Genomic DNA, 16,740 nt, shown 5'->3' with positions numbered 1-16,740 from the left:
TTGCAGCCCATACAGCTCAACGTGATGAGTGTGGCTCTACCTCTCGGGGACTACACTGTCCCCGGGCCAGCGGCAAAAGAGGTTTACGCATGAACTGGATCACTAGGCATCACTTAGACTCTACTTCTCATCCTGTCTCTTCCTTTTTGTTCAGAAACTTTGGCTTATAATTCAGCGAACTAAAATCTCTCAAAGATTTAAACTAAAGAAGTTGCAACGAGAAGGGTAAAGACAAGGTAAAGTGTTTTTCTCCTGGACTTTCCACATAATTAAGAGATTCTGCCTTCTAGCAGACCTCTAAAGGTTAGTAAATGTTGAGAAACACCAAAAATTTCTTAACACAAAAAGAATGAATAATACGGTCTTAAAGTGGCAGCTGCATATCCTCCAAAAAGATGTGAAGTATTGCAATACAGACGAAATGACCTGAAAATATTTACTTTATGTACACATCACCCGCACAGAGCAATTAAGGCAAACGCAACTACACTTAACGTTCCTTGCAGAGATAGGCTCTTATTCTCCCACACCTTGTATTTATCAAGAAGTATGAAACGAACAGCTAAGACGAAGAACATAGAGGGGCCTAAACCTATGCTAGTATTATGACTAGACTAGAACCAGATTCTGATCGTGTAAAAGGAGGGAGTACGCAAAAGAAACATTATTTAGAACATGTCAATACAACAATATTCCTTTGAGAATATTTCTAAAACGTGTGGATTGGTGGTGGGACAGTATCTAAGAGTAAAAATAACAGCTGTGATTTTAACACATGAAACAAGTGGGAAAAAAAAGTAAAATGTCACTGAATATGATCTATTCGCCAATTACTCTGTTTTAATCTATGTTGAGGACTTTCCCGACCACATAAACATATTTTCCTCTGAACGCTTAGTCTCTGACACTGTCGTTGACTGTCTGCATTCCAACTGATAAGGACTCTGCACTACACACGGCAGTGATTAAGAAATACATGTTCAAAGCTGACCTAGAGACACCCCCAGAATAAACTGAAATCTAGACTTAAAAGCCCCACTCCCAAATAAACAAAATCTTAGAAAAAAAGCCTGAAGTTATTAAGTGTCCACGTTCCCTCTTACTCACCTGGTACTGCGCCATTAATGCCAATGGATTATTATTCTGACTGTTATCAAATGTTAAAACATCAAAAACTCCAACACAATTTACTCGCAACCTTTAAAGACCAGAGAATTTAAACAAAATTATTAACCTGGGATTTTTAAAAAGTTCAGCATTTCCTATATTAGGAAGGATCTCAGAATCCTACCTAGTCTAACCTCCTATCCTACCCCCATATAACCTCTTTCAACCACCATTTTAGAGATGAGGAAATTAAGGCTCACAGATACCAAGCGACAGGCCTATGGGTGTAGAAGTCAGTAACTGATAAGGCCAGGACTGGACTGTCACTCACACCTTCGACTACCAGGCGAGTGGTCTTTTCACCACACCAAGCTGCTACTTTATCAGTGATTCACGAAAGAGAACTAATTAGCTTTCTAACATTTACTGAAGATGTATTAGGCACCATTCACGTGTATTGATCATTCAGTTTTACATGTATTAGTCATTTAATCCTCTCAACAATCTTACGACACAGGTACCTGGTAAGTGTGGAAAGTAGAGATACCAATAGTCTTCTATGGTTGCTGCACACACAGAAGTTACAGAATTTGCTCAGGATCATACAGACAGCAACTAAGGAGACTCGGTATGATGAACCTGGCTAACCAGGTACCAGACCTTGAGCTCTTTGTGTTATGCTGTCCAAGAGAAGTCTCAAAATCACAGCAACTCAAATAAAACTCTGGTGAAGTCAAGGGCTGTGCTCCTTAACTTGGTATCAGTGGTCCTCAAAGCACTGGACCCAATGAGCAGCAACAGTATCACATGAGAACTTGATGGAAATAAAAATTCTCAGGCCCCACTTCACATTCACTGAAGGCGAACTCTGGGAGTGGAGCCCCATCACGTGTGCTTATTAATGAGTCCTCCAGGCAATTCTGTTTCATGCTACAATCGGAGAACCACGGTTGTACATAGAAAAGGTATACTGATATCACTTCTACATCCAGCCCCTGACCCTAACTATGTATACGTCCCAAACTTTTACATGATTCCTGGTTAATGACCAGGCATTGTATTCTTAAGAATTCAGCATTTTTTTTTTTTTTAACTTACAAATGGACTCAAAGTCACAGCAGTTCTTCTGGATGGAATATACGAAAAGGTAGAATTAAACGAATCATCATGCTTTGTTTACTAAACTGTCACAGGTTAGATGCTCAATGAAGAAGCCAAAACTCAAAATGGTGGTACCTTGTTTTGCCAGTTATCAGAATCTTTGTTGGGTCCATAACTCGACACGCCAAACCTGCTGTGTGAATGGTACGCAACGCAGAACTCAGTTGGACAATATAGGCCCAAATAAGAGATTCTGGCAATAATCCGGCATGCTGTCTGGGTAATGGTCCATCATGTTGACCTATACAGCAAATAAATAAAAAATGACACCTTTTAAGTAACCAACTAAAAGACTAAAGAAGTCGAACCAAAATTAACAAAGAAAATCCATGCATCATGGCACAACTTGTCAATATATATATACACGTAAAAAATTTAAGTTCAGTCTGTTAGTAAGAACAGACCCCCAACTTCCTATTCATGAGATTATACCTTTATGCTGTCAGCAGCAGCACAACTCTCACTGAAATGTTTTCTGTGAACCTTGTAATTACTGAACAATAAAGAAAATTAAAGGATTTATATTTAATGTGAACCAAATAAATGTAAATTCTGATTACAAACAGGAATGATGGATATTATTTTACTTAAAATGTGGATAATCCTGGCCTATGTTATTGTTCAGGCAGGTGAAAACTGCTCATTCTATGCCTTGAAAGAAAAATAAAAGCCTCTACTATCATTGATGCTGAATGTTTTCTTATTCTCCTTAAACTGCTCGTCTCCTTACAGCCATGTCAGTTAGGATGACACCCGACTCATAAAAATATAAACGTAAAAACCTGAATATCACTTATGTCTAATAATGAAACACAAAAATAATCTGATCTACCATGACAGTAATCATTTTGATTCTACCAACTCTTGTTTAAGTGCTTCCTCTTCTTTTGTAATGAGAGAGAGAGAGAGAGAGAGACACACACACACACAGAGAGAGAGAGAGACAGAGAGAATCCTAAGCAGCCTCCAAGTCGGCAGAGAGCCCAATGCCACTGCGGGGCTCGATCCCACAATCCTGGGATCATGACCTGAGCCAAAATCAAGAGTCAGATGCTCAACCGACTAAGCCAGCCAGGTGCCCCTCAGTGCTTCTTGATACTATTTTCTGGGTCACTGTTAAGCCTTACACATCAGTGGAAAAGGAGCCACATAAATCTAACCCAGATTTTCTAATTCTTTCAGGGAATATGACCCCTTATAAATTGAATTCAAGTGTTCTTAGGGTTGTAAACAAATTTTTTGTGAATCAGGCATAAAAGCAACACAGTTAAATGGTTAATTGTGGAGATAACAAATAGCAAAATTTCTGGCTTGGGATAAAGTTTCCAAGGAAAAGCAAATACAAAATTGAAAAGTTGCTCTCCCTCAATTTAGACAGATTAAAGATAGTACAATCTGGAAAACAGTGTCCGAAGTGGCGCTAGTGAGAACTGCCAAGACATCGTCAAAGAGGACTATGAAGAGTTTAAATAAAACTATTTGATAAATGTGGTAATAATGAAAAGCAGTATTTATAGCCAACAGTGTTTTGCTTGCTCTGAGCCAGATTCTGTCTTTGCCTGTATACTGTTAACAGCAGCAGAGTTACTTTACCCACGTTACCTCACTTCAAACGTTTTTTTTTTTTAAGTTTATTTTTATTTATTTTGAGAGAGAGGCAGAGAGCAAGCAGGGGAGGGGCAGAGAGAGAGGGGGAGACGGAATCCCAAGGAAGCTCCGCACTGTCAGCACAGAGCCTAGTGCGGGGCTCAAACTCACAAACCATGAGGATCATGACCTGAGCCAAAGTCAAGAGTTGGATGTTCAACCGAACGAGCCACCCAGGGTGCTCCTTCTTATCACAACCCTTATATAGTATGGTATGATTATTATTTCCATTTTCTAAATTAGTGTATTTCTTACAATACAAAATTTTTTAGTTTGTGCTAAGTTAAAGAGTGTAAGAAAACATTAGACTTCCATCTATAGCTCTTCAAAAATTATAATTTTTCTTTTAACAGTTATAAAGGGAAACTAGAGAATTGCCTTGGAGTAGAAGTTGCTACAAATTAAAGGACGTATGCTATGTCCAGGGAAATTACTAGCATTCAAACAATACCTTTAAATAACAGAAAAAGGAGTGATTCGTGTGAAGATGTAAACATTTCAAAATGTATCAAATAGTCGGTTAACACCAAAAATAAAGATTAAAAAAAAAAAAAAAACTGTAAAGGAGTGCTAATATTCATGGTTCTCAACAGGGGTCCATTTTGCCCCTCTGGAAACATTTGGCAATGTAGGGAGGAGCTATTTTTGGTGTCACTACTGGAGAAGGGGCCTGCTACTGGCATCTAAAGGATAGAGGCCAGGGACACTGCTAAATATTGTGGAATGCACAGACAGCCCCCACAAAAATAATTATCCAGCCCTAGATGTCAACAGGGCTGAGGTTGAGAAACCCAGCTATAAATTAAAGCCAACAGTCATTTCACAGGTGCTACTACTAAAATAAACTTGAACAACTACAGCTATATCCATCTATAGGAAAAGTTATACCACATCCCCTTCAACAAAATTATGTATGTGTCTAAAGATGACACGGCAAAAGAAAAAAAAATGACCACACCATATGACCCGATTTTTAATGCCAAACAGCCATGTAACCACAGCTTTCTTCTTCCAACTGTCAGAAAGCAAAGTTACAAGTAAACAAAAGTAATATTTCGTCCACAATTCAAATCCTTAAAGGAGTCACAATCCAAAAGAGAACATACTGTGGACTCACATCTTTCTTCCTCCTTAATTTCTCTCAGTATGTGAGTCAAGAAAATCTTTAAAAGATTAAAAACTACAGTAAAAAATGCAATGCTTTGTTAACTGTACTTCAATTAGTAAAATTTTTTAAGAGACTTCAATGCTTTTTCCCTGCCCCCAAACAAGAAAATGATGCATACATTTTCCTTACCCAAATACCTAGTTAATTAACAAACATCTCAAAATGGATGACCTACCTACTTGGACTCTGAAGCAATTTACCCTCTAATAAACATTTATTAGAGCGTAATTACAATATTTTGGTTCTCTTAAGTACTGGAACTATACATATTAGAAAATATCCCATTAAAGTAAATGTTACCTGAAAATTTATTTTGAAGATTAATTCCTTAAGTAACATGCAGTCCTACCTTTTAAAAAAATTTGTTTAGGGAAATCACTTCATAAATGATATATAGTCACACTGGGCTATAATAAGAGAGTCATTAAATTATATCCAGAAAATACAAAAGTTAGGGGGAAAATACTTATAACAAATGAAAGATGCAATGCTACAAAAATGATATAAAGAAAAGGAAACAATGTGACAGGAGACCAAAGAACAAAACAAAAAAACCAAGACTGGAAAGAAATATACCAAGAGAAAATGTGGTTGTACTTTGGGTGGTGAAGCTATAGGCGTTATTTTCCAAAATGCCTTTATCCAGAAAGCTTTGTAGTTTTATTTTATTTTTTTTAATGTTTATTTATTTTTGAGAGAGAGAGAGAGAGTATGAGCGGGGAAGGGGCAGAGAGAGAGGGAGACACAGAATCTGAAGCGGGCTCCAGGCTCTGAGCTGCCAGCACAGAGCCCAATGTGGGGCCCGGACCCATGAACCTCAAGATCCCGACCTGAGGCCGAAGTCAGACGCTCAACCGACTGAGCCACCCTGGCGCCCCCAGAAAGCCTTGTAGTTGTAAAAGAAAAAACCAAAATGTTTAAGAGGAAAACACTTTCACCACATTCCCGGTTATTTACGTTTCAGACACCTCCACGAGTCTTTCACACCCTGCCTCCATACTCAGCCTATACACACAATACTCTATTTCCCAGCCGCTATGGACTGGCTTCGATTCTTGGAGACGTTTCTTTTTTTAATGCGCTATGATCACAGAAACAAATTCACGTGCACTTTAAAACAGAAAACCACTCCTCCACAGAGCAAAGGCATTTGTCAAAATGAATCTTGCTTGCGTGTCTTTCTTACCCCACTTTCTCTTTGTGAAATAGGCATCAGCATTAGGGTCATTGAAGTGTCTGCTCATCATAGTCTCTCCTCCCGCATGGAAATCATATGCAAACACAAGGGCTTAAAATAAAACACGAAACACTCATTATTGCAATCTGGCTTCAAGTAATGAAGCCCACAAAAGCAGAAAGACAAGTACAAGTTACTCACAAGGCTCTGCAAATGCTTTAGTGGTAAATACTTCACGCAAGGTTACGATATTTGAGTGCTGAATTTTTTTCCACATATCGACCAACACCATGCACTTTGTGTTAACGAGACGAAAACCTATAAAAGGAAATTTTTTCTACTAAACTGCAAATGAAATCCCTCCTGTAGTCCATCAGAATCGTGAAGAGAAGGCCATGTGATATATCATTTATGAGCTACTAATTCCCAAATGAAATAACAAATTTATTTATTATCCCTTATACACATATCAAATAAATAAATACATGCGGGAATATTTCAATAATCTTAGCCTCAACCATATGCTTCAAAGAGTGGCTAACTTATCTTCCGTACCGTGTATCCTCCGAAGGCAATACGGCAGATCGTCTTTGCTGTTTACAGCTTTGTAGCAAGATGTGATGTATCCAAAATTACTTGATTTCTGTATCCGGTTGGGCGGCGGCAGTGGTTCTAGAGGGAACAGGCTATGGTAGCTGTCAACTTCTGTAGGGACTGCTAGAGTAATTCGTAAAAGACAACTTTAACTTGCTGATATGCATAAGTCTCTCAGAGCAAAAAAGAAATCGAATTTACCATAAACCACGGGTATCAAAACATACTTTTGAATTCTGGAACAGTGTCAACACTCATAACAATTCTATAAAAGAAAATGGTTTCATTATCAATAAAAAATACGCATTACAGAACCACCAAAGAACCAGATTTCATACGCTCAGAAAAATTTTTTTAAACTTCTTACATAGGTTTCACACCCAGCCCAGGGCCCGACACGGGGCTTGAACTCAGGACCCTGAGAGCAGGACTTGAGCCGAGATCGAGAGTAGGATGCTAAACGGACTGAGCCACCCAGGCGCCCCTTGAAAATATTTATCTTTTATAGCACCACACAACTTTTTGTTTCTCAGTTATTAGAAACAATTTGTGTTATCACTTACAGGTATTAAACATTTCTGATTTTGATTCTGCTTCTTAAAACACTTTGGTTTGCACAAAATATATTTAGACAATGGTGTTAAGCATATGAATTCTTGTTTTTCAAAACATACAGAAATTCAAAACAAGTAACATTAAATTGGAGAGTGTGTATGTGTAATGTATCTGTGGGTATATGTATGTATAAATATGGCAATCTATCAAGACTTTCAACCATTCAGTGGAACAGCACTGTTTTACTCCCTAGTAAAACATAAAAGAAAGAAAATGAAAACAACTTTATCCTCATGATTTCCACGTTCTTCAAAGCAAGAAAAATTATGTTTTAGAATAGCTGGGATAATGCATTGTAATTGGCTCATGATACTCTAGTCAGGCATTTAAAAAACTATTTATCTTGAATCCCAATCTGTTGTTTCTTATAAGGACTAAATAGGCGCGCCTGGATGGCTCAGTCAGTTTAAGCATCCAGATCGATTTGGGCTCAGGTCACGATCTCACGGTTCTGTAAGATCAAGCCTTGCATCGGGCTCTGTGCTGACAGCTCAAAGCCTGCTTGAGGTTCTCTCTCTCCCTCTCCCTCTCCGCCCCTCCCCTGCTCACTCGTGCTCTCTCTCTCTCAAAATAAATAAATCACCATTAAAAAAAAAAAAAAAAGACTAACTGTATTCGGTGGTTGGTTTCTGTAAAGAGTATAGGCAATTTACTTTTCTTTTTAAAGTTCATTTATTTATTTTGAGAGAGACAGAAAACCAGAGTGGGGGAGGGATAGAGAGAGATGGGTGAGAGAGAATCCCAAGCAAGCTCTGCACTCTGAGTGCAGAGCCCGACACGGGACTAGATCCCACAAACCGTGAGATCATGACCTGAGCAGAAACCAAGAGTCCGAGGCTTAACCGACCGAGCCACCCAGGTGCCCCTATGTTTTCTTCTTTACCGCTCCCTATTTTCTGATACATACATGTATCAGTTTTGCAATTCAAAAAGAGGAGGATTTTTTTAATGCTTCAAATACAATCAAATTACATTTCCCAACGGAACAGCTTCCATTCTCCTAAATGTCTTGAATGACTTAGGAATACTCAAGAGATTTCAAATGAAAAGCAGGTAAGTGAACATGCACAGTACACACAGAAAACCTTCTAGAAAGAACACAGCAAGAACTTCAACAATGGTAACCTCTGAGTGGGAGCACTGTTATTCTCTTTACACTATGCCATACTTCCCAAACTTTTTACAATAAATATGTTTAGCACTATTTTTAAAACACGTCAATAAATCTCTTTCTAAAAAACACACAGACCGGGGCGCCTGGGTGGCGCAGTCGGTTAAGCGTCCGACTTCAGCCAGGTCACGATCTCACGGTCCGTGAGTTCGAGCCCCGCATCGGGCTCTGGGTTGATGGCTCAGAGCCTGGAGCCTGTTTCCGATTCTGTGTCTCCCTCTCTCTCTGCCCCTCTGCCGTTCATGCTCTGTCTCTCTCTGTCCCAAAAATAAATAAATGTTGAAAAAAAAAAATTAAAAAAAAAAAAACAAAAAACAAAACAAAACAAAACACACAGACCAATATGACTAATAATTTTTCACTGAATGCCTGTTAAGGAATACAGGTAAAACCCTAATCAGAAAACTGTAACTCCAGAAGACAGGCTCATAATGGCCCTTCCCGCCTTTGCTAAATTGACATTCACCGTCTCTTTGTTTTCGAAACAACCACAGGAGACAGAACTCTATTTCATAAAGAAAATAAGGATCACACATCTAGAAAGGGAGTTGGGATGCAAACTCAGGGCTCTGATTCCATAGTCTCGTGCTCTTAACCCCCAGACGGCATTTTGGCCAGAGTGCAAAAAAACAGACACTGATTGAAACAGACACTAACTTTCAAAACAAGGTCACGTGACATATTCTACTGAAATAAAGGCAGTACAAGGGAAGTATACACACAAGGAAATGCAGCTGCAACTTTGCCCATTTATCTTTTATTTTAACAATCAGCGTAATTTCCACAAACAAATGATGAATAAATTTTGTTCCCTGGTTATTTCATGAGGAGCATCTAGTAAGAGAAATAATTGATTTCAAATTAGTGAAAAGGTAATGAGTGCCTACTCATTAATGAAATACAGGTTCTTATCAAGACAGGTTATTAATCAAAACAGGTTATTAATTTTGATTAATAAGGTCTTATTCAAGACAGGTCTTAATCAAGACAGGTTATTAACTTATTAATACAGGTATTAATGAAATACAGGTTCTTATCAAGACACCAAGAGAAAAATAAAGGACAGAGATCTATATGGAAACATAATACAGTACAGGGAAAACAGCTATTAAAGAAGTACAACTCACCATGGCACTGGTTCTTAAACTTCAACACCCTTCAGAGTCACTGACAGTGATAACAATACACATGCGCAGTGTTTACTTAGTTGGTCTACAGTAGGGCCCGAGAATTTGCAATTCCAAGAAGTTTCCAGGTGATAATGAAAAGATGCTGCCGGGGCAAGGACCACATTCTGAGAAGCACTATGCATGGAAATACCCAGAAGGAAGCCATCCTCAAGGATCCTAGAAAAGATCCTACAGAGGATTGGGTACGTGTACCACAAACTGAAGGATGAGACTGCTCTCAGTGACACTCCACAACGAGCGAACGAGTGCTTTGCTTTGTGGTGAGGGAGTAAACAGAACCACCACCACCACCCAGGCCTCAATGCGTATACTGCGTTCAGGAACCGTGAAACCTCACGCGGTGGGAGAGCAGGGTGTGTTGCAGAAGACGTACAACGTGGAGAAAAAGCTGAGGGGGTTCTGCTGGGACTGGATCAGAGGGGACCATAAATGCTAGACTGAGGGCCTGAAATCCACTACGCCAAGCAGCGGAGTCACAGCACCAGTGTGTGACGAGGAGACTGAGGGAGGGTCACAATCGGCTAAAACTCGTACTAACTCCTTTGTCCCTGTGTGCCCTTTCGAGCAAGGCTTGTTGAATTCTCTGCGTCGCGGGGTGGAAAAAATCGTGCTTCAGTGGAAGACCACGGAGTATCCAATGGCTGGCTTTTCGATGTCTGATTCTGATGCCACGGAAGGTATTTTGCACCTCTGTAAACTGCACACAGGTAACTGGCAGCACTGCACAAGAACGCCTGCCTCCTCCGTGGAAAAGCCAGTTTGCACGCGCATTTCGATACCCCTGAGCTAGTAGTAACAGGTCCTACAACCGGCTCCCTCACGACTTAAATAAAATCTTCAAAACGTTCGTTTTTATGTCTGTACATATGGTGTTACCTTGTTTCAGAAAGTCATCTTTGAACACTACATTTCCCAGTCTACCCTGAAATGATCGTATGCAGCCTGGTATTAACCTTAAAAAACCGAACGTTTCCCCTGATAGGAATACTCACTGTCGTTTTGCTCTTCGTTTCCAGCTCAACTTAACAAATACATAAAATTAAGTATGAATAAAGGGAATAGGGGGTGCCTAAATCACTGTCAGGCCATCAAAAATCAGACTAGGGATACCAACGTGTAAGATTATGGACAGAGCTGCATTCTTCACGTCAGCCCCAAGTTTTTAGTCTGGGGTCCAATTCCACCAAGTAATAGTAAAAACAGTGATAAAAAAGAAAATGAAATGTTAGTGTCTTTGCACACTATTCAACCCTACCTCCCCTCGAAGGACATATAAAATAATAGGTCCAATCTAAGATATCGAATGTCTGAGATTCACTACGGTTTCTCAACCTTGGCCCTACTGACATACCAGACTGGATCACTCTCTGTTGTCAGGGACTGGTCTGTGCACTGCAGGGTGTTCGGCAACCCACCGGTAGCCAGCAGCACCCCACCGCCAGCTGTGACAACCAAAACCGTTCCAGACACGACCAAATGACCCGTGATGGGGTAACCACTCCTGGTGCAGAAGCACTGATCTACAGGAAATAAATTATGACTTCAAACTTGAGAAGTACTAATCTGGTGGGAATATGAGCTATGAAATGGAAAACGGAGAGAAAAAAGACAGCAAGACCAAATATTAATGCATGGGTCAGCATGAGATGAAGATTGTAGTAAACAAAAGACATGAAAAAGATCAGTTAGAGCAGTGACCCCCCCCCCCCCCCCACAAAAAGCATTTACTAAACCTTGTGGAACATGGGGCACAGAAGCGGATTAACCATAACCTTTAGTCTGTGACACTCAGATCACTGGCTCGTGTCTACATAAGGCCTGGTTTTATGTAGTTAATTGTTCTTAATAGCATAATAAGCATCTGCAAACTCAGTACTCATCAAACCTTTAACTTACATCTAAATTATGGTTCTCTTTACCAACCTCTGCCTTCCTTCTCTCACTTCTTTCCTTTTTTATATGGCTGCATTGCACATAATATATACATAAGCATATACACATACATTTACATAAATGTAAATATATGTATAAATTTTGGTGAACTTTGTAAAAAGGTAGTATGCTGTATATGGTCTCTTGCAACTCACTTTACTTACTAATCTTCTTCTGGGTTGTTGCAGCTCAGTGAACTTCCTTCCTTTCAGCTGCTGTACCACCTTCCATTAGCTGACAGCAGCACAGTTACTCTGGATTGATCACAGTTTCTGCTATTTTGAGCGACAATGTTATGGATACTTCGTCATACATTTTGCGGCTGAAAACGTATAGGAGTTTACCTGTTCCCAGGAGGAGAAGTGCTGGATCACAGGTTCACCCAACTTATGCTCCCTACGGCAACGCACCAGAGAGCCTGTGGATCCATATCCTAACACTTTACACGACTGCACTTCAAGATGGCAGCCTACCTGAACTTTCCCTAATTGTCAGTGTGGTTCATATCTCGTCATACATGTACTGCTCATGTGAATTTCCTTTCTTTACGTGCCTATTCCTATCTTTTGGCCATTTTTCTGCTGAGTTTTTTATGCTCTTACTGAATTGTGTTTCTTATATTCTTCGTCAACTGTGTAAATATCTTCTTCCAGGTTTTTTCTTTACTGTGGGTATCTTTGGATTGCTTTTCAATTCTAACTTAGTAAAATTTAGCAGTATTTTCTCTAAGAGTCAGCGATCTTTGCCTCCTGTAGAAGAAATCTTTCCCTACTGATATGTTAAATCTATTCGCTAATATTTTATAGTATAAAAAGCTTTTAAAGTTTTGTACACAAGTGCCCACCCCCTCTCTTTGCCCTGGGCATTTCTTCCATTTGGCTGTCCCTGAGCTGTAGCCTCTACACACTAAACCAGCAACAGGTCCTAAAGTGACTCACTCTAGCAAATTACTGAACTGGTGCGGCGGGGTGTGGGGGGGAGAGTGGTGGTAGTGGTTATGGAAACCCCCAAATTGGTAGTTGGTCAGAATGGGGGTAGCCTGGGCACCCCACCTTGGCGGGCATCTGAAATGGGAGTAGTCTTGTCAGACCGTGCCCTTAATAAATAATCCGTTAGGACATGAAGTAAATGCCAGAAGTATTTATGAGTAAAAACAGCTCATATGCTTTGACTGCAATTATACTGCATCTATACATCAGTTTAGGAAAACTGACATCTCACTCATTATGTCTTCCTATTTATAATATAATATTTTGGGGGCACCTGGGTAGCTCAGTCGGTTGGTTGAGTGTCTGACTTCGGCTCAGGTGATCTCACGGTCCGTGAGTTCGAGCCCCGCGTCAGGCTCTGTGCTGACGGCTCAGAGCCTGGAGCCTGCTTCAGATTCTGTGTCTCCCTCTCTCTGCCCCTCCCCCCTCATGCTCTGTCTCTCTCTCTGTCAAAAATAAACATTAAAAAAAAACTTTTTTTTAAATATGTAATATTTTGCTCTAATTATTTATCTTACTTAATATCTCTTAGTAAGTCTCCCCCATTGAGATCGCACACATCTTTTGTTGCATTTATGCCCTAGCTACTGATAAGCTGAAACCACTGTAAGTAGCATCTTTTCTTTTAATTATATTTAAGTTATTGGCTACTGGCCTACAGAAATTTAACTGACATATATTAATCTCGTATCCAGCTATTTCCTAAGCTCTATTATAATTTCAAGTTATGCCCAACCTCTGGTCATACGACTTATACATGATTGCGGTCATAAAGACTGGAAAGGCAAAAATAAACCTACTTATTTTTCTTTTCTTCTTTTATCCCAGCTAAGACCTCAAAGACAATGTTAAATAATTAAGGAAAATTCCAACCTGAATACTTTAAAGGTTATGACAGATCAGTTCCCTGTCCATCTAAATTGAAAAGATGGGTGTTAGGGCATAAGAGCTACATATTATTCCTTTTAATTCTTTAGCAATCAAGAAAATGCACAGTAGACTATGTTGAGTCCTTGATTACAACCACACGCTTTGAGATTATCTCTATGGCAAATATATTCCTACTGCATTATTTATAAAGTTTTGCTAAATTATACCATATTTAATCTTGCTATATACAGAATAAGCTAGGCAAAGAGATTTTAATGTACTCTGAGAAACACTGTGGTACAGTCAGAAAAACCTAGCTTTAAATCCTGACTGACCAGCTGATTACTAGCCATCAGTGCTAAAGGCAAATTACTTAGCCTTCCCGTCAACCTCAGTTTTCCTCATACGTAAGAGGGAGAGGATAGTATTCGTGTCAATGTCATAGGATTTTTATGAGGAAGAAAGTAAGACATATAAAGAATTTAATCAGCACATTATCTGGTACACCATAGTTTCAAAAGTAATAATTACCTTCCCCGTCTGTTTAAGTACCCATACTTTATCAAGTTTCAGGAAACAATATTCTAATGCACAATGAGGTAAATCACCATGAATTTTAAAACCACCAACTTTTTTGACAAACTAGAATACTGTCACATGGAGAACTGAAATGGACTAGATGATCAGCGGCATCTTGGAACTCTTCAAAAGCAGATTTCAAATAAATACACTCATAAAATTGTAACTAGCTGTTCAAGGCATAAAAACATGTACATCGAGATCCTAATAACCTTTAAAAGGAAGGATGAACCAACTCGCATTTTACCTGGCATATCTGCTTGGTCAATTTGAGCCATTGTTATTAAATGCCTGTTAATCAGCTCCTAAGAAAAGAAAACAAGTATATTTACATATAAACAGAGCTTCTAAAATCTGATTTTCTTATTATAAGTAAATAAGTATTAATATTTTTTGATATGCACACTTTTTGATGTCGACAACATGAAATGACATTTCTAATAACGATAAAACGTCTAAATTCCAGGCCTGGAGAGACCTGCCCATAATTAAGGTTGGGGTTAAGTAGCTATGCTTTGACCCAAAGCACGTAACTATAACTCTGTGGCTGAAGACAAGGCCTACCCTAAGCTCGTCAATAATTTATTCATCAACATTATACTGGTACAACTTCTGTGAAATAACATTTTTTTCTGAGATTATAAGTATAAAATGAAATTCTACGTATCAAATAATATCCAGCTGTTTACCTAAAAAAAAAAAAAACACAAATTATTTTATAAAACCTACTTTATAGAAAATATTAAGCTCTATTACTTTTTAAAAAATTTTTAAAGTTTATTTATATTTGAGAGACACAAGGGGGGGGTGGCAGAGAGAGCCGAGAGAGGGCGGTGGAGGGAGGGGGAGAATCCCAAGCAGGCTCCATGCTGTCAGCACAGAGCCGGACACGGGGCTCGAACTCACAAAACTGAGATCATGACCTGAGCCAAAACCAAGAGCTGGAAGCTTAACTGACTCAGCCACCCAGGTGCCCCAATATTAAGCTCTTTTAAAATGAGGTTTATTTCTAGGCCAAACTACTTATTCTCAACCTCCAGATATTAACAAAAAGTGGTCTGAAGGTTAAAGACCATTTCAATAATTTATTTATATATTTCGGAGACCTTTCAATGCACAGGATACGAAGTGCAAAAAGGTGGCCCATTTAAGTAGCTATTTATTCTGTTTTACGTCCTAACACATACTGATCTACAAATTTTCTTGAAAAATGGGTTTCCTTAAATAAATATGCCAATTAGGACTCATACACTCTACATTCTAGCTGCTTTAGTGCATACAGCATGTTTGATCACATGATCTCATTTGAAAAGAGCTCTGTTCTTTCTCCGGCTCGTCGCTACAGCGCAACAGCCATTACGGATTCCCCCCAGGAACTCTGAAAGCCTACCTGTCGGAGTTCGTCGGCCATGAAGAAGGAGGGTGCATTTGCTTTTGGTTGCATGTAGGCAACATGAGGTGCAGTTGGAGGATATATGTGGTAGTTCGGAAATACCTAAAAAGGCAGGGAGGGGGGAAATGTAATAACCAACCTTTCTCACTCGATATGCTTTACCATTGTTTCGGTAAAGCTGTAAGCTTTAAATGACAGCGATAGATAAATGGATACGTTTTCATCTTTAAATCACAGTGAACTAATAAGCACCTTAGAGGACAGCTGTTGTCGGGACACTTTCAGAATGAACTCACTTTATACAAATAATCTTGTAGTAATCAATTTAAAAGTCTGACGAGAAAGGAAACATTCCTTCGGACACAGTAAAACCTAGCTTCCAAGGAGAGGCCAAAGCTGCACTTTGGAAGAGGTTATGTAGTCCGTCAGCATTTTTTAAAGCAGCGGGAAGAGAGAAGAAAGCTGGTGACAGAGGTGTTTGGATGCGGTCAGATAACGAGGTAACCCTGCCCTGGCTCCCCAAAGAACCACGCCCTTGCAAGGGCTTTTCGTGGCCAACCTAGACAGACTGCTGCGTCCACACTGGTAAGCACCTCACACTGCAACAGTGAGGAGGACGGACCGACGGACTGACTCTGGGTCTGGTCCGCCGCTCAGGCGGACAGAAGAGTGAACGGTCTATTTAAATACCTTCAGGGCAAAACTATGGCAAAGTTACCGAATCTGCTTCAAGCCTCTTTGCTTTCATTTTTCCGAGTGGACTTTTCCCCACCCCCTGGCTTCTTCTCTTCTGCCTCTGCCTCTCCTTCCTCTTCACCGGCCCCCGATACAAAATAAACGTACATTCTAAACTATCTTTTCCTTTTTCCTTCTTAAAAAGCTGAAACAAACGCTTTGTTTTTCGTCTTTGTAAAATGAATTCAGCTGATTTCTGCTGCCCTCAGATAATTATTCTGCTCTGGATCTCAACCAGGAAGTGGTTTTGCAACACCTGTATGTATGGTTTCCTTTAACCTATATCCGCAGGGAGAAGATTTCCTTTCTCTTGCCTCGGTTTTTCTTACACCAGAGAGCACAGTTTGGCTTAATTAGCTCAAGTTCACCATGAGCACATTTCTAACAGTGGTCTGAAGGGTAAAAACATCAT

At 39.6% G+C, this 16,740-nt stretch overlaps 1 protein-coding gene across 6 annotated transcripts in view; it reads right to left on the bottom strand.

Annotated features, from left to right (window-relative positions):
* Positions 1 to 16,740, bottom strand: part of PAN3 (poly(A) specific ribonuclease subunit PAN3) — a 133,363-nt gene that overhangs the window by 19,493 nt on the left and 97,130 nt on the right. For 5 of the 6 annotated variants that reach the window (XM_047876176.1, XM_047876142.1, XM_047876155.1 and 2 more), the window contains 7 exons: positions 15,591 to 15,695; positions 14,448 to 14,505; positions 6,816 to 6,977; positions 6,462 to 6,578; positions 6,270 to 6,371; positions 2,344 to 2,509; positions 1,108 to 1,198 (listed from right to left, as the gene is read on the bottom strand). In XM_047876176.1, the coding sequence (XP_047732132.1) occupies positions 1,108 to 1,198; positions 2,344 to 2,509; positions 6,270 to 6,371; positions 6,462 to 6,578; positions 6,816 to 6,977; positions 14,448 to 14,505; positions 15,591 to 15,695 (801 nt within the window). The remainder of the gene's footprint in view (positions 1 to 1,107; positions 1,199 to 2,343; positions 2,510 to 6,269; positions 6,372 to 6,461; positions 6,579 to 6,815; positions 6,978 to 14,447; positions 14,506 to 15,590; positions 15,696 to 16,740) is intronic. The other variant, XM_047876146.1, reaches the window with a different exon arrangement.

The sequence above is a fragment of the Prionailurus viverrinus genome, chromosome A1 (assembly GCF_022837055.1).
Source record: "Prionailurus viverrinus isolate Anna chromosome A1, UM_Priviv_1.0, whole genome shotgun sequence".
Classification (NCBI taxonomy): Eukaryota; Metazoa; Chordata; class Mammalia; order Carnivora; family Felidae; genus Prionailurus; species Prionailurus viverrinus.
This window is presented reverse-complemented; position numbering and strand designations above follow the sequence as displayed.